The 20,058-nt window shown below is 37.3% G+C and overlaps 2 protein-coding genes across 4 annotated transcripts; one reads left to right on the forward strand and one right to left on the reverse strand.

Moving 5' to 3' along the window:
• Positions 1 to 810: 810 nt before the first annotated feature.
• LOC142621717 (2-(3-amino-3-carboxypropyl)histidine synthase subunit 1) lies at positions 811 to 6,860 on the reverse strand. Of its 3 annotated transcripts, none has more exons than XM_075795065.1 (3): positions 6,728 to 6,859; positions 3,332 to 3,438; positions 811 to 2,414 (listed from the first exon to the last, which is right to left on the reverse strand). In XM_075795065.1, exon 3 carries the CDS (start codon positions 2,396 to 2,398, stop codon positions 1,121 to 1,123), a length of 1,278 nt encoding a protein of 425 aa, XP_075651180.1. In that variant the 5' UTR covers positions 2,399 to 2,414; positions 3,332 to 3,438; positions 6,728 to 6,859; the 3' UTR covers positions 811 to 1,120. The 3 variants fall into 3 exon arrangements, with proteins under 3 accessions (XP_075651180.1, XP_075651179.1, XP_075651181.1); XM_075795064.1 differs by having other exon boundaries at positions 811 to 2,515; XM_075795066.1 differs by lacking the exon at positions 3,332 to 3,438 and having other exon boundaries at positions 6,728 to 6,860.
• A 4,956-nt stretch (positions 6,861 to 11,816) lies between these two features.
• Positions 11,817 to 19,480, forward strand: LOC142621511 (peptidyl serine alpha-galactosyltransferase). Its single transcript, XM_075794779.1, has 8 exons — positions 11,817 to 12,225; positions 15,129 to 15,299; positions 15,726 to 15,969; positions 16,130 to 16,330; positions 16,563 to 17,044; positions 17,647 to 17,811; positions 18,015 to 18,258; positions 18,428 to 19,480. Exons 1-8 carry the CDS (start codon positions 11,921 to 11,923, stop codon positions 19,100 to 19,102), a joined length of 2,487 nt encoding a protein of 828 aa, XP_075650894.1. The 5' UTR covers positions 11,817 to 11,920; the 3' UTR covers positions 19,103 to 19,480.
• The last annotated feature ends 578 nt before the right edge of the window (positions 19,481 to 20,058 follow it).

A 20,058-nucleotide genomic window follows, 5' to 3' on the forward strand; every position in this document is an offset into this window, starting at 1 on the left:
TCTCTTTAAAGGTGATTCCAAAGGAGTTACCGAGACTTTGTAGAACATCAATTTATCTCCTCCTTGGTTCCTTGCCTCTTTTCTCCCAAATGTCAAAGTTGCTCTTAGTTCACTCTTTTATTGGGATTTTTCTTTTTCTTTTCCTAAGGATGTTAATTTCTTTTCCCACAACTTGGCCCATTGGGCTACTTTTTGTATTTGGAATGGATCCATCTCTATCTCTTCGGTTTTTTACCCAGAAAATTAAGACGAGTTGGTTCCTTTCTTTGTTTTCTTTCTTTATATTTATCCTTATTCAGCATACATGAAAAACAGAAAAACAATGGGACTGTGAGCCTGACTGTATTTCCAAATTACTACTAAATTCATTTACATATGCAATCAAGGTTGTGCGCCGGTAACTGATTCACTGAAGGTTTTCTGTTTTCCTGATTTTTTTTTTTTTTTTTTTGAGTTAAAGTAAACTGAAGTTTAAGGATTAGCAAGTCTCTGGTAGAAGCTGATAGAAGAAGCGTGTCACTGAAATTATAGAGCTAATTTGTTCCAAACAACAAAACATCCTTCAGTAGTATATCATAACATATATGAGTTTAATCTGCTATAGGAGTTCTGGGTCCATCCTACCTAATTTACCAACTATTCACAGATGATAGCCAATATATATATTAAAAAAATGAAGCTAACAACAATAATTTCTCTTTGATAGGAAACAATTTCAAATAGCACCTTGATACATCAAATACTCGTCTGTTCCAAAAGTCAACCTAGAAAAAATAAGCCACAACTGAGGGAAAAACTAGCATGCTGGACACGAAACAATGTGGGCGCAACTAAATAATTGAATTTTATACATCACCACCAGTCACCACTTTGGTTTGATTCTATAAGCAAAACTAGCAGGGACATTTTCTCATTAATTTCTCTAGCTCAAAATTGAGAAAGACAAGAACCAATTTCTGAAACTATTTATTACAGAAATCAGGCTGGATAAAACACATCATACTATTTTACACATGAATCACTAAACATAGAATTTATAACTAAACCATTAACAACACCAGATCAAAACTGCAAGTGGTGAATCAATCAAAGCATTACAGCAACATGACCTGTAGAAGTTTCAGACATTTCGCCGCACAGGGCGAGACAGATTCTTCTTCAAATAAGTGGAATTCCACTCGCCACCATCCTGAGCATAATAATCCATTGGATAATCCCCATTCTCACCCCCGCAACACTTGTCATTTTTCATGCATCCCAATGAATTCACTGCCAAGTTCTTCTCCCACCAACCTGGTATAAACCTGAGTGCAATCTCTGCCTCAAATGTAGTTAAGAGCGGCTTTTTGAAGGCATCACCCCAGTCAATGGACAACCTAGGACACGCAATTTGGATCCAAGCATCCACAGAGTCCTCAAACAACGCTACCCTCCCTGGGCTAATCTCTGACATCAAAACAACTGTATAATCCAAATCCTTCTCTCTCATTTTGGCCTCCAACCTCTCAAGACTCCTAGGATTCCCTTGCCTCCCTAGAGTCCCCAACACAATGCCCCAACTCTTGGCCTCCCTGGCCTTCAAAATTGCGTCCCTCCTTGACTCCTTCATCCCCTTATGATCATACTCCTCCAACAATAACTTTCCCAAATAAGGATCATACCGAAATGCCTTAATTTCCGGGTTCGCAATCATAATCGCTTCCAAATGAAACCGCCCATCTGCCACAAACACTATGGCCTTATCCTCTCCTTCAATCTTAGGGACTCTTGGCGCTGTGCAACCAAGAACCTCACCTGCTGATAATGGCTTGGATTGCGGAATTGAGACACGGAATCCAATTTTCTCCAAGTCGGGCTTGATGGCCCTGATAGCAGAGGCAAATTGGATGGTACCAGCGAGGAATAATGTTGTGGTGGTGGGTAAATTAAGCTCAAGGGTCTGGAGCAAGCAACTCGTGTCAATCTGGATGTCAACGAAGACGTAAAGGCAGGGGATGGAGGTGGAGTCGATGGGGACCAGGCAACTGTGGCCATAATGGATGAGGAGGTCGGCACCAAGGGCCGAAGCAGCGAGGTCGTCAACACAACACGCACCATAGGTGACATCACCAAGGACGAAGCAGTGGGAGATGGAGGCAAAGGAGGTAAAGATGTCAGAGAGGACGAGGGAATACATGAGGAGGCCTTCCGGCAACTGGAGGGCTAGGCGCTTGGCGCCCGTGGAGAGTACTCGCCACACGCATTTATGGACCTCAAAGTTGTAGTTAGAGGGGAGGAGGGCAATGGCAGCGTTGAGAGCTGGGTCATTAAGGATGGAGTCCGGGATTTGGTTCTTCACAAAGCGTTTTGGTGTGGGTCTAGCCTTCGGTTTCTCGTTAACTGATAGTGACTGCTCCATGAATGAGACTAACAATCTGACACGAGGAGATGAAACAAGGGTCAGCCTATTGTTTCTTTCTCAGGTTTCCTTACTTTTTTTCTTCTTTTTTTAAAACAATAGGTGCTCCCCAACTATCTACAGTAAAAATCAAAATTCCATAAAGGGTAAGTAGAATACCTAATAACATTTAATAAATACTAGTATGCTTATGCAATGCATGGAATAATTAAAAATTATATGTGAATTAAATAAAATATTTTATGAACATCATTGAAACTATCTCAATGATTAGTGAGTTGCTTAAAACTTTTTTTTTTTTTTACAAGATAGAATTTCTACTCTAGCCTAATCTAAGTGTGTATGTGTGTGAAGCTTCCTCCTAAAGACTTGAACCCCGGCCCTTACCCTCTACGCCCCACAAGCACTTATACTTGTAAAGTGACCACCACCGTATCAAGGGTGCGCGGTGGTTACTTAAAACTTTAACCAAGTTTCACCTAGAGTAAATTAATTATCTTAAGAATTAATGAGCACAAAAACACATTAATTCATGACGTGTATACATACCTATATTGAGCTACTTTGTGCAATCACTATATGCAGTGTTAGTTTTTTTTTTTTTTAGACCACAAAATTATGATATATAATCAAAATAATTAAAATAAATATTAAATTTGATTTCAAATTAATTGAAACTTTTGGTAATAGAATTTTAAATCTCTTTAAACTTGACCGGGGTAAACTATCCTAACAATAAATAAGTCAATTGACATTTTGGTAATTAAATTTAATCTATGGTACCCAATAGCACAACTATGACTTCTACTAGTACCCAACTTTTATTATATAGTATATGATATGATATATACCATATCATATCCATTTGTATTTTGTGTTCAATGCCCTATCAAACCAATCAAGTAAGGGAACAAATTCTAAATTTTCTATTACCTTTTTTACCCAAAACACCCCATTCCAAAGGATTCTATTTTGTATCTAATGCTTGCAACTCATAGCCCTCCAACTGGCACATCAAGGCTGCCTCAAACTTGGGTGGGCTGGAATAAATTGCATAGACAAATCATTAATAGTTAGAAATTAAAAAATACAAAAATAACTACTCAGCATATCTAATTTATTAACTACACATGAAATCCCAATTATTCATTTTTAGCACTTTGAATCAGATAGAAGCAAATAAAGGAACACCTAGATAAAAAGAAGAAGAAGAAATGGCATGAAATTTAAAGCTGAATCACAAAAGGTTTAATATTTGGAACCCAAAACAACAAAAGTCCTTACAAAGCTTAGCCTAAAACACCCATTTGGCACCGGTTAAAGGTAAAAGACTCAAAATTGGAAAGCCATAGGATCCTCACTTTAAAGGACAAAGAGAAGGAAACCTACAGATGAGATAAATCATAAATATAACAAATGGAATTTTCGTAAGATAAACATTCTTGTAATATGACTAAATATTATAATTTTTTTGGCAGTGAGGCCAAAGCCCACCTCAGATAATAAAATCAACTCTGTCCCTTTGTCAGGACAGGGAAACCAGCTTGTTTTGAAACAGGTCAAAAGAAAAAAGAATGAATCATGAGCTAAAAGAAGCTTTGGACCAAAATCAGAGAGCATTTTTGTGAAATCTAATAATAAAGTCAGGCTATGAAGCTCTTCCTTCAGCTGGTTTTGGCTTGCCCCCTAGTAAGCAAGTTCTTGGTTCCCTCAGTATTTAAGCACAAAGGCTTCAGCGTTATCTATTGAGGAAGACAAAGAAGTTCACTCGTATCCGCTTTTGGCATGACAGGTGGGTTGGTGATGCTACTCTAAAAGTTCTCTATCCTGAGCTTTACGAGTGTTCATCGGTCAAGGATGCCTGTATCTCAGAAGTTTTGTGGATTCCAGAAGGGGGTACTGTTAGAGTGTGGAATATAACGTTTTATAGAGCTTTTGAGGATTGGGAGTTGGCGGCTTCGTATTCTCTTCTCCGGCTTATCCAAGCTCGTATCCCTCAGGGTAGTAGGAGAGACATCCTTTATTGGAGGCTCAAAGGGGATGGTATGTTTGATGCTCGGTCTTATTACCTAGCGATCCGGGGTGCTTCGGATTCTTGGCTTCCTTGGAAGGGGGTTTGGAAACCTAAGATCCCTAAGCGGGTGGCGTTCTTTCTGTGGTCTGCTGCTCATAGCCGGATTCTCACCCTGGATAACCTCATGCTTAAGGGTAGGCCTTTGGTTAATAGGTGTTGTTTGTGTTGCATGGATGGGGAGTCGGTTAACCACCTTCTCCTGCACTGTCCTGTTACCCACTCTCTATGGTATTCGATGCTTCAGGCCTTTGGGATTCCTTGGGTTATGCCAGGATCGGTGGCGGAATTGATCTCTTGCTGACATCAGTGGCATGGAAAGGATAAGTCGGACATATGGAATTTGATACCAGGGTGCTTAATGTGGACTGTGTGGTTGGAGCGGAATCGCCGTTCCTTTGAGGACAAAGAGAAGACCTTGTTTGAGCTAAAGCTTTTATGCCAGCGTAATCTATTAGAGTGGTCTCGGTGTTGGGGGTTTACTAATTGTTCTTCTCTCTCAGTGTTTATGTCCTCTCTTAGCTTTGTTCCCTAGTAGTTTTTCTCATTCTCTTGTTGTTCATCATCATGAACTTCTTGTATGTCTTTCTTTTTCTTTTCTTTATAAGCTTTCTGATTACTTATCAAAAAAAAAAAAGAAGACTGACACTATTTTGATGATGAACATGCTATCATTGCTTACGGTGACGGAGGTTCTAACGCTCTGCAAATTTGGTGATTTGATGTGCAATGAGGGGTTAGTTCTAGGTTGGGGAGGAGAATGCGTCTCATGCATTGGATATATGCATCCTTTCTTTCACAATGTGTGGGTCACACACAACTGTAGGGGTCCAGACACTATGAGAAAGAGGATTCATATATCAGATCTATGAGATAATTTTTGATTAGGGAGGTGGAAAAAACTAAAAAAATATATTTATATATAGGTTTGAATGTGTCCTGGGATCATTTCTAAGGTTTTGTGGTGGAAGTAGTTTTACTTAACAACACTGGATCTTGTGTAGCAACAGGCAACATCCTTTCCTTAGGACTTTAACACTAAGTGCTAAGTAATCGTTTGGGAGAGTATTTCATTGGTTTATTGGATTAAAAAAAAGAGGTGGGAACAAGTTCATATATAGCTAAACAAAATAAGTATGGCTGCAGCTAAAAAAACATAAGGCTCTAACAAATTGTACATAAGCCAGAAAAAGCTGAAAATGAACCCTGGTCAGACCCTGAGATAATTTATTTATATGCCCTCAAAAAAAAAATTCTTAAATAATCTGATGCTTGTAATGTTAGAATTTTAGAGAGTAAAAGAAATTAACATGTTAATCTAATTATATATTGAAGGTATTAAGATAAAGAAGGAGAAAATTTTAAATTTTAAACCAAAAAAAAATTGTTTATGAAGAAATTGTATGGGTTTTGTGTAGTGATGTAAGGTTTGGTATATATACAAGAAGAAAACATAACAACAATCGTGTTCAGATTATATACAAGAAGAAAAAATACCAACTAAACAACGACGGCAGTGATCAGTTTCACATGATACCAGCTGCAACAATCATGTTTATATACAGATGGATACAAGAGCAAGTGAAGTTTGGTGTATCGCATAAAAAAAAAATAAAGCATTAGCCCAATAAGCGTAACTAAATTTAGTGGGGAGAGAGAGAGAGAGAGAGCAGAGTTTTAGTGAATGGATACCTGCTAGAACTTCAGCTCAAATTTAATATTAAATGGAAACAAAAAATTTTCAATTGTATCAATTATCTTAAACCAAGCAAAATAATGCAAATTTAGGGTCACTACATGAAGAAGTTATCATCAGAATCAATTATCTTTACAAATTTAACAATTCAGCATCAGCCTTAGTTATAACTCATTGAAGTTGTCTATTCAGTAATTCATATAAATAAAAATAATAATAATAACAACTTGGCGCAGACATAATAGAGCTTCAATTCATGCTAACATTATTAATTTGGCCAAAAGCATAGAACAACACACACACAAAAACAAAAAGAGAGAGAGAGAGAGAGAGAGAGACTTGGGCGGTCTTATGACTGAGGTACAAGTAAGTAACAAACGTTGTAATATCTCAAACTCAAACAAACAGTCACAAAAACTAAAACCCATATGTCTTTCCTTCCCAACTGCTTGAAAAAAGACATGGTTACTTACAGATTGAATTCAAGTTTTGAAAAGCCAATTTCACGACAACCCAATTACAAGAAACAGATGAAATTCTAGAAATAGGAAACCATGCTTACCTGAGAATGAGATGGACCCAGACGCGGCGGCAATAAACGGCACGGCGGAGCTGAGGGGCAGCGGTGAGGAAGGACTGGTTCGGTTTTTATTTTATTTGATGATTTGGGAATTAAGCGTAATTTAGCTTTTTTAGGGCGTTTTAAACGAAAACTGAAAAGAAGAAGAGGGGAAGAGGGTTTCGGGCCCAATTATCAAATATCCAGCTGCGAAGTTTGGGCCTTGGAGTTTGGGGTTTGTTTGCTATTCACATATTGGAAGTTTTGAGGGTTTGGGGTGTAATTTTGTAGCATTTGTGGGCCATTGGACCTTTCTTTTTTAGTTATTTATTCTGATGTGGTATTTATTTATTCATATCTTAGTGAAAAAGGGCCAAAATTTTCATAATAAGCAATAAATAGGACATACAACAATGTAATCATGATTTTCATAACCATGGTAATTATGTTACTAAGAATATGATTATCATAGTTATTAATATTGCACGAGCCCAAAAAAGGCTAAGTCCACTTAGAGTAGTGGAGTTAGGATTAGAAGGTCCAATGCAATTAATTTGTAAAAAATGGACTTCTAAGGTCAATTTTAATGCACTTTTATGGTCTAGTTGCTAGATAAATGGGAAAGAAAAGCTGTATGAATCATAAAAGGAGAGAGATTGAAATTGGGATTAACACTACCTCGGATTTGGTCGAGGAGCAAAAGCTCATAAAAAGTTTCAAGTCTCGAACACAGGATTATTCTACACTGCCTTTGTGTTCTCTTTTTAATTCTTCGTCCCCCTATTTGGAGAGATTTCATTTCCTTAAATAGTCAATTAAACCCTCTACTTGTACAACCAAAGGCCTTAGCTTGGATGCTTGTCCCGTCAAGGCTTTGCTGGAGGTGGTAGAGTGTGCCGTTAGTTGTAAAATTACTGTTCAGGAATCATTCTTGCATTAATGCGGCCAACTGAATTGGTATAGTGTATTAAGTGTGAAGGTAATGACTACTTTATCTAAATATTTCTCTTCTTCTTTACTTGCACGTCTTTATTGTCTTCCTCGGTATTCTGTCTTTTGGTGCAAGTGGCTCACTTAATGCTTCTTGAGGTAGGCTTTCTCATCGGGCTCCTCTGGGAGTTGACCTCCTCATCCTTCCTCCTCGAATTCTCATCCATGGGTTGGGTTAGAACTTAAGTGTGGACGGGCCCTTCCATCTCACAAGCCATATTCTGTACTTGGATCTTACCCCTCCCACAAATATAATTATATTAAGAATAAGGTAAATATCTAATGCATTGAGCATAATACAATATGGACACGTGGCCATTTTATCTGCATATTCATGTTCCATTGGAGTACTAGATGCAAACCAAACCTCATTTCCAAAATAGCACTTTGGGCCTCAACGTGTAGACTTGCTTCCTCATAAGCATATTTCACTTTTGTACATTGTAACAGATACCTCATAATTGTTTAATACGTAGAGCATTCCTAATTCTAGGATAGTGGTCGATATTTAATTATTTATAACATATAAAATAGAAAGAGGGAGACATTGGAAGTTGGAACATGGGACTAGGGATACCAGGGCAGTATGGAAAAGAAACATTTATTTTTCCATTCTAAGAAAACCATCAAGTCAAAATGTTTCAGAATATCTAAATTTACTCACAAATCCAAACATATAATAATAATTCGTTAAAAAGCTCCAAAAAAACAAAATAATTTGGACTACCTAAGATAAAACATAAACAATAACACTCATGACCTAACTAATTACTCTTAAAATAATGTTTAAACCTCTTATACATAATTCTTTAAGCCTTATCATACATTTCAAATCACAATGATAGTCCACTCGAAGATGTAGTGATCATGTCCTCACAATATATTGTGACAAATATTGGCAGTTAATATGAAAATGTAGGGAAAATAGAGAAATGAGCTTAAAGACTAGTAAGTGATAAATCACACACTACCAAAATGAGGTAACAAACGAGCAACTAGGTTTGTACAAAAATAAGAAAGCAAATAGAACATAAACGAGGCTAAAATAAGTGGCTTAGAATATATGAATCAATTCTATAAATCACAACATCATAATTATTTATAATACAATTGATTTTTTTTTAGAAATAATTACAATATGCTGCTAACTTCACAGCTTGAACATTTTCTCCCCTAGACCCCCAAACACTTTGTATATGGGGAGGTGTCAATTCAGCTACAAGGCCTTTGACATAATAAAACTGATTACTAGAAAGGTATAAATAATATAAAATAGATGCATGTCACATATTTGCTATCTATATATAAGATGTCATATTTTAGTATTGGATAGGATGGATCAAACCCATATATTACCCCCATGAGTAGGGTTACATTTACATTTACTACAATCTTAACATCCATTTTAGCAACACTCTCAACCTATATATTACCACATGAGTGGGGTTACTGGAAAGTAATAATCATCATAAACTATTAAGGTATCAACTACAACCACAACATCTATCTCAACAACACACCCAACTTTCACACTGTTAAATAATCCAAATTATGGTCCATCTATTGCTACTATGGGCAGTCGTTAAAATTATTTCATAGCAAAGAATCAAATCAAAGAAATGCACACGGACACAAAGAGAGTTTCATAATATAGTCATCCAACTAGATAACAGAATGTGATAAGAAAGGAAATAGTTTTACAAAATACTTCATACAAGCAATAAGGACAATCTCAACAAGTCAAAGTTCACTCAACCATAATCTGAAAATTAGCATACATTTCAATGGATTCATTAAAATAAAATAAGAAGAAAAATAAGGAAAGTAGTGTGTAAAGTCATCTACATATGGAAATTATTATTGTGTAAACAGTAAAGTCCGAGAAATTATTAGGTCCCTTAGGACTACTGACGTGGTCTTCTCTAACCTCTCAACAAATAAAATGTTATTATTTATGCAAATGTGACATTGTGAGGGTCTGTTTTTGGACGATGTCCAGGCCCAAGCTTAAGCATGAACCCCGGGCCCTCTTGTTGCAGTTTAAAGGGACTGGGCTTAGTTCACCGTAGCTAAATGGGCTGTTTATAAAACCAAGTGGTGCACAAAGCAAGATTCCTACAATACTTATACACTAGCAAGTGAGAATATATATATATTGAATAACAAGAAAACAACAAAGGAAGGCAATGTAATAAAGAAACACACAAAATAATTGTTAAGGATCCTCAAATCAATAAGAAATACTCCATTAATTTTCTTAATTATGAATTACAATGTGCTCATTAAGACGTGATACAAGGTCCAAATAAGCTCAAAAATTACAGACTTAGATGGCTATCTAAGCATCTAAGACTTGCAAAGTTTGAATCCTTTTGAATCATTTTGAATCCAAGTATGTACTATAATGGCTATTTCAAGGATACCGGACGATATTTCCCTACTTTCTTTGACTTTTGACAGAGTTTTCTTAATGATTCTATTATGATTTTACTATTACTGAAGGCCCCTTCACTGTTGCTGCTTCCTCATTTTATAACATCATCTTAGGGCTCCGAGGTACCACTGGTTCCCTTTCTTTGCTCCCCTTGGTCCTAGAGCCCGCACCGTGCTAGTGGCTTTGGTGGCTAATCCATCCTTATTTCTCACAGTTTCCTTCTTTTGATATCTTTTCTCCAAAAGTCCTTTGCTGGCCTTCCATTTTAAGATGTCTTTGGGGGAGTTGATCTTCAATTTCTCTTTTTACAAGGCTTCTCTATTTTCCCTTTCCCAGACTCAGCTTTTGGTCGCCCTTCCTTTTTGTTATTTTTCCTAAGTGGGCCAATTCTATTCCTACCAGGTTGAAAGTTCCTTTAGCTACTTCCCTTCACAGTTCTTGTTCCTGGGTTCCCCGAGGTACCAGCTTCCTTGTTCGTGAGTTGTTGCTCTCCAAACCCTCTGGTTCTTTACTGCATCACTGAGTGCTTGAGAAGGACATATTTGTCCTCCGTTTCTTGTGCTTTTTGATTCCTCTTTTGAGCTGTCTCAATCCCACTTTGGCTGTGCTGCACGTCCCACGGATCCCGGGCCCTTGGTAGTCTCCAAGATCCTAGCCTAGTTCTTTCTACTGGACTCTCTTCAGTTCTCTGATCTTGGCAGGCTAGACCATTTTCTTTCTTCCCTTTGTTTCATGGGTTCTAAAACCTGCCCCTTCATGGATCTTGGGGCCTACCATCTTTTCCTTTTGTGAGCTCAACCCCTTTTTAATTTTACTTTCCATGGGGTTGACCTAATGTACTATTTCTTTGGGCTTTGTGTCATGATTTTTTAGACCTCAACAGATATCATCCGGTAGTTTTTATTTTTTATTCATTGTACTGATTAGGGAATTCATACATATATTTAGATGATATCATCTCATTGTTTAGGAAGGATCACATCAACAGTTCTTTCGGTGTAAATAATAATTTCTCCCACTTTATATATACAAGAATTTATCATCCAACTTTATATCACACATTGACCTCTGCATATAATTTTTTTTTTTGGATAAGCTCATATGGAAATTATTTAGTCTGTTAAAAGTCCAACTTTTTATTTACAAGAATTTAATACTAAACTTTTATATCACACTTTGATCTCTACATATGGTCTGGCTTTGCTTTATTAAAGAGAAATAATGAGTTGAATCTCTCTCTCAATTAATATAACTATTGAATTATTAAAAAAAAAAAAAATTCAAGACTTTAAAATTGCTATCGTTTTTCCCACTATTTCCAACTCCCAAAAAATTCACTGTCAATAAATCTGGCCTTGGCTTAAACCCCTCATCAAGACAATAATAAATTAGAAAGAGTCAGCAAGACAGCAACTGAAGCTGGAAAAATGTACTTCCTGTCATGTGAGCTACAGTGGAGAGAAGTAGTTTATTTCTTCTACTAGTCAGATTTCTATTATATTAAACATTTTTTCTATATACAAAATTAAAATCCATGCTCATGCATCAACGACCAAAGATGTTTTGATAATGTTATTAATTAAATTAAAAATAACAACCACAACAAACAAAAAGTCAAACGGAAAGTAACCACTAGTAATACATATGGCCCATGTTACAGGGTGGACATAATTATTTATATATGAAACCTCCAAATTTGACCTGAAAGCCATGGAAATTTAGACCTTTGAGACAATACCCAGATGAAATCTGAGCCTGAATTTTGAGCTACAATGGCAAAGTTGATAGCTTTGGGGTTAGTGGTGGTGTTGGGATTGGTGGGTCTGGGCATTGAAGGCGTGGAAACGGGACAAAAGGCTCCATGGAGGATTCACACGCTGTTCTCGGTGGAGTGCCAGAACTACTTCGATTGGCAAACTGTGGGACTCATGCATAGCTTCAAGAAGGCCCAGCAACCAGGGCCAATAACAAGACTGCTCAGCTGTACGGACGAGGAGAAGCAGAAATACAGAGGGATGGATTTGGCTCCAACTCTTGAGGTCCCTTCTATGAGTAGACACCCCAGGACTGGTGACTGGTAATTCTTCATCATCATCTCTTTCACTTTACTCTTTTTTTTTTTTTTTTTTTATAGTAGTTTGGTGTTTGAATTCTGGGTTTGCTTAGAAATTCTTGATAGTTTTTTTGGCAATAACAAATGGGTTTGGTCTAAAAATGTCATACTTAGCTATCATTTTGCAAGTTTTGCTAATCTCTTACTATAAGTCATGTTTTTGTTTATTCATGATCATCTCTTTCCCTTCCCCAAAAGTACTATTTTTTTAGTAGTTCGGTGTCTGAATTTGATATTGAATTCTGGGTTTGCCTTGAAATTCTTGATAGGTTTTTTGGTAATAATAAATGGGTTTGGTCTAAAAATGTCATTTTGCAAGTTTTGCTAATCTCTTATATAAATCATGTTTTTGGTAATTCATGATCATCTCATTCACCTCCCCAAGAGCACTCTTCTTTTAGTAGTTTGGTGTCTGGATTTGGTATTAAATTATGGGTTTGCCTTGGAGTTCTTTATTGGTTTTTGGCAATAATAAATGGGTTGGTCTAAAAATGTTACGCTTAGTTATGATTTTGCAAGTTTTGCTAATCTCTTATATGAGTCATGTTTATGGCAATTCATGATTATCTCTTTCACTTCCCCAAGAGCACTCTTTGTTTTGGAATTCTTTATTAGTTTTTTGGGTAATAATAGTGGGTTTGGGCTAAAAATGGAATACTTAGCTATCATCTTGCAAATTTTGCTAACTTGTTGTATGCATCAACTTTCATTTGCTTTGGAAATGGGCTAAAAGCCTAACAGGATGGGACTTTTTCCTTTCTGCCAAATTTTGAAGTTTTAATGTACTTGGTGCTTTTCCTGTTTTATGTCAATACTGATTTGATATGGTTTAGAGGTGTGGAAAGGAGAGGTGAAAATTTGATGATTTATTTTATTTTTGTGCCATGGGAAGCAAAATGTTGTAAAGCTGTGCAAAGTAGGAGGAGAGGTGAAGTGGGACAATTGAGAAGGAAGATAGCACAGGGGACAGGGATAGAATAAAATTTTACTGAATAAGGGAGACTAAAATTGAGAGGGATATAGCTAAGGTAGAGAAGAAGGGATTTGCAACATTTGAGTTTAGGGGGCACAACCATAGATTATGTGAAAAAGCACATCAAACCATTTTGGGTGTAAGTCTGGTTAGCAGTGAGAGAGAAGAAGGGACAAGAACTACTCTGTGTTAAAGGTGGATATGGTTTATTTGCTGGTGGCAGCATTGGCTTGGCATTGGCAATTGAGTAATGTTGTTTAAGTGCTATGTTTCTTATCTTGCTGATAATGCCGAAAAAGTTTTTAGTTCTCCTGAATATAGACTTCTTACATCATATGTTTAGGTTCTGATATTACAGTATGTGGAAATGGTTTCTATATCTTTTGCTTTTTGTGGAAGATATAAGATTTTCAAGAGCTTCTTTGGTGTTTGTGCAATTGTGCTCATTGAGATCATTCTATATAATTCAATTTATCTACCAAAAGAAGGGCCTGCCTTACAAAATTTCAGCATACAGGCATTAAGGCTGAGTTTGGATACAGCGTTTTGTGGCCACGTCCAGCGATTCTGCGTTTTTTTTTTTTTTTTTTTTTTCTTTCAACGTGCATGAACAGTACGGTACTGTTCATGCACGGTATTTTACTGTGCAGGAGACCAATTTCACTGTTCACACACTGTTTACGCACTGTTCATGGGACCCACAAGCACTTTATTCAGAAAAAAATATTAAAAATGGGTCCCACAACACTATTCACACATTTAAAAATTATTTTGCTACAGTGTTTTCAGTTTTCAGCTATGAAGCACGGGTGCGTTTCGGGATTTGGGTGCTGGTGTGGGTGCGGGACTCGGCAATTTTTGAAAAAGTAGGGTGCGGCGGGGTGCGGCGATTAAAAAATTATTAAAAATATTTTTAATATATTACTAAACATACATTTTTCACATTATATAAATATATACCAAATTTAAGAACAATGGTAAATAATAACTAGAATACAGAGAATAGGAGAGAGCCTAGCTGAAGAGTGAAGGTAGAGAGTGGGAGAGAGGCTCAAGAAAAATGAAGAGGGAGAGGGTTGGGTCTTGGTTTTTTTCCAAACGGTGCGTTTGCACCTTTTTTTTTTTTTTTTTTTTTTTTTTTTTTTCAGCCATAAGCACCTGTTGTTGTTGTTGTTTTTTTTGAATTTCGGCCGGACCGATTTCACCCGATACGGACCGATTCGGGCCGAATCGGCGCGAATCGGCCCGATTTCGCGCGCGTCGGCCCGAATTGGCGCCGTATCGGCGTGAATCGCGCCGAAAAAAATGATTTTTTATTGCTGGACGCGGCACGGACGCGCAGGCAGCGGCGTCGCCTGCGCGTCGCCGCGTCCGACGCGGGTGCGGCGGCCCAAACGCCGCACCCGTGCTTCATAGGTTTTCAGCAATAAGCTCTATCCAAACGGACCCTAAGTGTGTGTTTGGCATGGATGAAATTTGCCAGCTTAATTTACTATTCAGCTTATTTTTGCTACTATTCATGTGCTCCATTGCACTTTTGGTATTATTCATGGGTTCTACAGTACTATTTCAGCTAACTTTTACCTTTATCTACAGTACTTTCAACAAAAGTTTTCAGTTTCAGCAAAATAAGCGAATCCTAAACAGACCAACTATTTTGTTTCTTGCTCTCGATTCCTATTCCTTCTGCTGTATGCTTCTTAGTGGGTTGTTTGCACACTGATGTTATTCTCAAATTTTACAATAAAAGTTGTCTTTCCATAAACTTTTTCATTTTATTTTTGTGTTGGTGCTTGCTTCTCTATAGAAAACATTTTTATACCTTACAGTTTTGGGGAACCCTTTCTATAAAGGGGGGCAAAATAAAGTAAAAATCTTTTGATTGGTTTTGCAGGTACCCTGCGATTAACAAACCTGCTGGAGTAGTGCACTGGCTTGAAAATAGTAAAGATGCAGAGAATGTTGATTGGGTTGTGATTCTGGACGCAGACATGATCATCCGTGGCCCAATAATACCTTGGGAGCTTGGTGCTGAGAAAGGCAGACCTGTTGCAGCTTATTATGGGTATCTAAAATCTCTCTCTGCCTCTCTCTCTTTTGGGTATAAGTTATACTGTGTCAAAGCAGGGTATCCTCCCATGGTAATTTTCTGAATTTACTGCAATCAGGGGATGACCATAAGGATCAATTTTTTTATTTCCTTGTAAAAAACTTTCATTATAATGTTTGCACTTGACATTCTTAAGATGTTACATGAAGGAGACGGACTAGCATTGTAAATGGCAATTGTCAGATGAAGATGGCCAAAAAAAAAAAAAATGAAAACATGAGAGCTTTTCTGTTCTGGCATTTGGGTCATTCTTCTTAAACCTTACTTTGGAGGATTTCATGAAGCAGTAGATTTATCTTGATTCAGATTTCTATGTTCTTTTGGCCCCTTTTGGGGATTGTTGCAATCAATTCATATTCAAGCAATAAATTTCTCCTTTAGGTATTTGATTGGATGCGATAATATACTAGCTAAGTTGCACACAGAACACCCGGAGCTATGTGACAAAGTTGGTGGGCTTTTAGCCATGCATATAGATGATCTTCGAGCCTTGGCTCCCATGTGGCTTTCAAAAACAGAAGAAGTGCGAGAAGATAGAGCTCACTGGGCAACCAATATAACTGGTGATATCTATGCAAAAGGGTGGATCAGTGAGATGTATGGATACTCTTTTGGTGCAGCAGAAGTAAGTTGGTTTAAATATCTCCCTTCAACAAATTTTCTGCCCTTTTCTAATCCAGATGTGAACCTAACACTTATCTCAACTCCATTCTACCCATCTTAAACTTGAGCTGTACTCAATATCTTAATGGGTTTGATGTTTTAATTTTCCTTGGGATTTTCAGGTTGGACTTCATCACAAGATCAATGATAACTTGATGATATACCCAGGCTATATTCCAAGAGAGGGAGTTGAGCCTATACTTTTTCACTATGGCTTGCCATTCAAAGTGGGAAATTGGTCTTTTAGTAAATTAGATCACCATGAAGATGATATAGTCTATGACTGTGGTCGGCTCTTTCCTGAACCCCCGTATCCAAGAGAGGTATATTATCAATAAAAAATAATTATTCATCTTAGTAGAGGAAACAATTTGTGTTAAGTAGCAGCCCATTAATTATGTGTCAAAGCCCACATACTAAAGATTCAATACAATGCAGTTATCTACATGGAAAATTTACATTCAAAAGTTTGATTTTTTTTTTTGAATTTTTTTTTTGGTAAATGATGTTTTTGTAGTTCGTATGGGGGAAACTTAAGATCCTTTCCTTGTGCAGGTGCAACTCATGGAATCTGATCCAAATATAAAACGGTCCCTATTTTTAAGTATAGAATGCATTAACACTTTGAATGAGGGTCTCTTATTACAACACAAAGCAAATGGATGCTCTAAACCTAGTTGGTCAAAATATTTGAGCTTTTTAAGGAGCAAAACTTTTGCCGAACTTACTCGACCAAGATTTTTGACTCCTACTCTACAAACTATGGATGAATCAATACAGACTGTACAGAAGCTGGTCATTGATGAGCCTGGGAAGAAACATCCAAAAATTCACACCATTTTTTCCACAGAATGTACCACGTACTTTGATTGGCAGACTGTAGGACTTGTCCACAGCTTTCACCTAAGTGGCCAACCAGGAAATATCACACGACTTCTCAGCTGTACTGATGAAGACTTGAAGAAGTATACTGGTCATGATCTGGTTCCCACCCATTATGTTCCATCTATGAGTCGACATCCATTAACAGGCGATTGGTAATTCTATATTCTTCATAAAATTTCTTTCAGTTTTGATAGATTCGTTACAGGTCATGATGTTCATTTCACTGTTGGAATCCAGCCATTTGTTTAATGTAAATGTGCTGTCCTGATTTTAGTTTGTGTATCTACCACTATCCTCAGTAACATCTTCTGTTAAGCTCAAAAAAATATTTGAACTTTAGCAACTGTCATCTAATTGTTATACTTTTTAAATTTCCTTTACTCCCTTGACTTAAGCAAATGTGCCTTAGTTTAACTTGACTGCACCATTTCATCTGACCAGTTTACTTCTGATGTTTCTAATTATTATAAAAATATTGACAAATTTGTTTTTGTTCAGTTTTACTATACAAGTTCTTCCAAAATATCTATTTAACTCTTTGATTGAATTATTTTGAACTCACATACATACATTCCATGTGTATCATGTCCCCAGAGAGAAAGAAACGCCCTCCCCACCCCCTGGAAAAAAAAAATCTGACAAATTTTTGTGATACTGATTTTGGTAACACTGATTTCCCTCCTCAGACAAGTAGAAGTGATGGCAGGATAAGTAGAGGAGGATAATAATCTTGCTTTTGTTTGTTCCATGTCAGGTATCCAGCAATCAATAAACCTGCTGCAGTCCTTCACTGGCTTAACCATGCAAACATTGATGCAGAGTTCATAGTAATTCTTGATGCTGATATGATCTTGAGAGGTCCGATTACACCATGGGAGTTCAAAGCAGAACGTGGGCGGCCAGTTTCAACTCCCTATGAGTAAGATACAGTAATCTATATCTCCCTTTTGCATTTTTTGTGTAGGCACTCAAGTATAATTTGGGCATTGCTTTGTGTGTAATGTACTTTTGCATGTAGGGCGCTTCAGCACATGTTTGTGAGTTTATGCTGAAGTGTTATGCCTGCATTGGAAGTTGCATGTGATTTTATATAACTATTGTATTATGCTCTATATATGCCAGCTACCTCATTGGCTGTGATAATGAGCTCGCGAGACTCCATACCCGCCATCCTGAGGCATGTGACAAGGTTGGAGGTGTAATCATCATGCATATAGATGATCTCCAGAAGTTTGCTATGCTATGGTTGCATAAAACCGAGGAGGTCCGGGCTGACAAAGCTCATTATGCTACAAATATCACAGGAGATATATATGCATCTGGATGGATTAGTGAGATGTATGGTTACTCATTCGGTGCAGCAGAGGTAATTTGTTTCTTGTGAAGCAACTCATTTGTGTGGATTCTAGTTTTGTCATAGAATGTTGCAAAATGATCTATATGCCTAGAAGAGTTTTAGGTTTCTATGAAATGACTATAATACTCTGACAGTGTACCTCCCCATCCCACTCTCTTTCTTCTTCCTTTCCATGCAGTTGAAATTAAGGCATATCATTAACAAGGAGATATTGATATACCCAGGATACATTCCTGAACCTGGTGTCAGTTATAGAGTTTTCCACTACGGATTGGAGTTTAAAGTTGGGAATTGGAGCATTGACAAGGCAAACTATAGAAATGTTGACATGATCAATAAATGCTGGGAAAAGTTTCCAGACCCACCAGATCCTTCAACACTTGATCAGGCTGATGAGGACATACGACAGCGGGACCTGCTTAGCATAGAATGTGCAAAGACACTAAATGAGGCACTACGTCTGCACCATAAGAGAAGGAACTGCCCTGATCCTAGTACCATTTCCACCTCCAACTTGAATTCAGGCAAGGATGTCACAATGTCAAGGAAATTCGGTAGCTTTGATGAAATATCTGCTTCTAGAAGCAACCAGATGCCAAAGAATAATTCTCACAAATCATCAAAACCTGCTATGATAGATGGGACATTTAGTTCTTTCAGGTTTTGGGTTGTTGCTCTATGGGTGTTTGCTGGCCTGGGTTTCTTAGCAGTCATGTTTGTGGTGTTTTCTGGTCCTAAAAGAAGAGGAACAAGGGGTAAAATTTACAGAAACAAGAAAAGATCCTCATATTCAGGATACTCGGATATGAATGGACGTGATAGACAAATTCGCAGTGCTGATGCATCCTTATGACATTTATTTGGGGAGTTATATTTTGGGAACTACACCATATGAAAGAAGACAGGCTACATCAGAAGATTGAGACGAGTGATGAGAAGTAGAGTAGTTGAGTGTACACTACGTTGAATCGGCTAGACAAATCCATTCTAGCGTTCAGCCTCCGAATATATTTAAGCAGTTTTTACAGTAGTCAAAAGCTCAAGATGGACATGGGAAATAGGACACCCAAAAGGAAAGGTAGCATTTGTATGCATGATATTTTTAAAAACCTAGGGATTCTTATCTGTATCAAATTGTACAATTGCTTACTCTTTGGTTAATGTTATATGTTTGGTGCTTGTACACTAACCTAATAAAGCATAATCTATATTACAGAAATTTGGATGCTAAGTATTCCATGCAGATCTTTTTCTTTTTGATAACTAGTGTTGGCAATACAAATTTACAAATACAAGCTTGTGTTGCCTAAAATAAATGGCAATTAGAGGCTCCTCAAGAAGACAAAAATTGTTTTCAAGTATCAGTGTCCTTTGTTTTTCCTTTCATGCAATTCATTGTTCTTTACAAACAGTAGGAGAATTCACAAACCAAAATGTGAGCCTATGAGCATGTCACGTGGCAAAAACCCATGGGCCGTGAGGTTGACCTTGTGAGGCAAATAGAAGTATGGACCATAAGCAGCCCAATTATTAAAGTAAGAGAAGATATGGCCCATGAGCCCAATCAGTGAAGAGAATATTTTGGGTTGAAAAGTACACACAGGAGCTTTACGAGTTGCTAATAATGGCATGAGAAATTGGAATTTTTGGACAACATCAGGCTAGTCACTTGGCTCAATGTTTTCTCAAGACACCAATGACTCCTCGTGCCTATCTAGTGAGGTTCCTTATTGCTTTTTGAGGGGGATAAGTCTTGTCTCCTTGTTGGATTCAAAATGATGAGCATAATGAGGGGTAGTATGTGGAGGC

This window comes from Castanea sativa, chromosome 1, assembly GCF_040712315.1.
Source record: "Castanea sativa cultivar Marrone di Chiusa Pesio chromosome 1, ASM4071231v1".
In the NCBI taxonomy this organism is placed as follows: domain Eukaryota; kingdom Viridiplantae; phylum Streptophyta; class Magnoliopsida; order Fagales; family Fagaceae; genus Castanea; species Castanea sativa.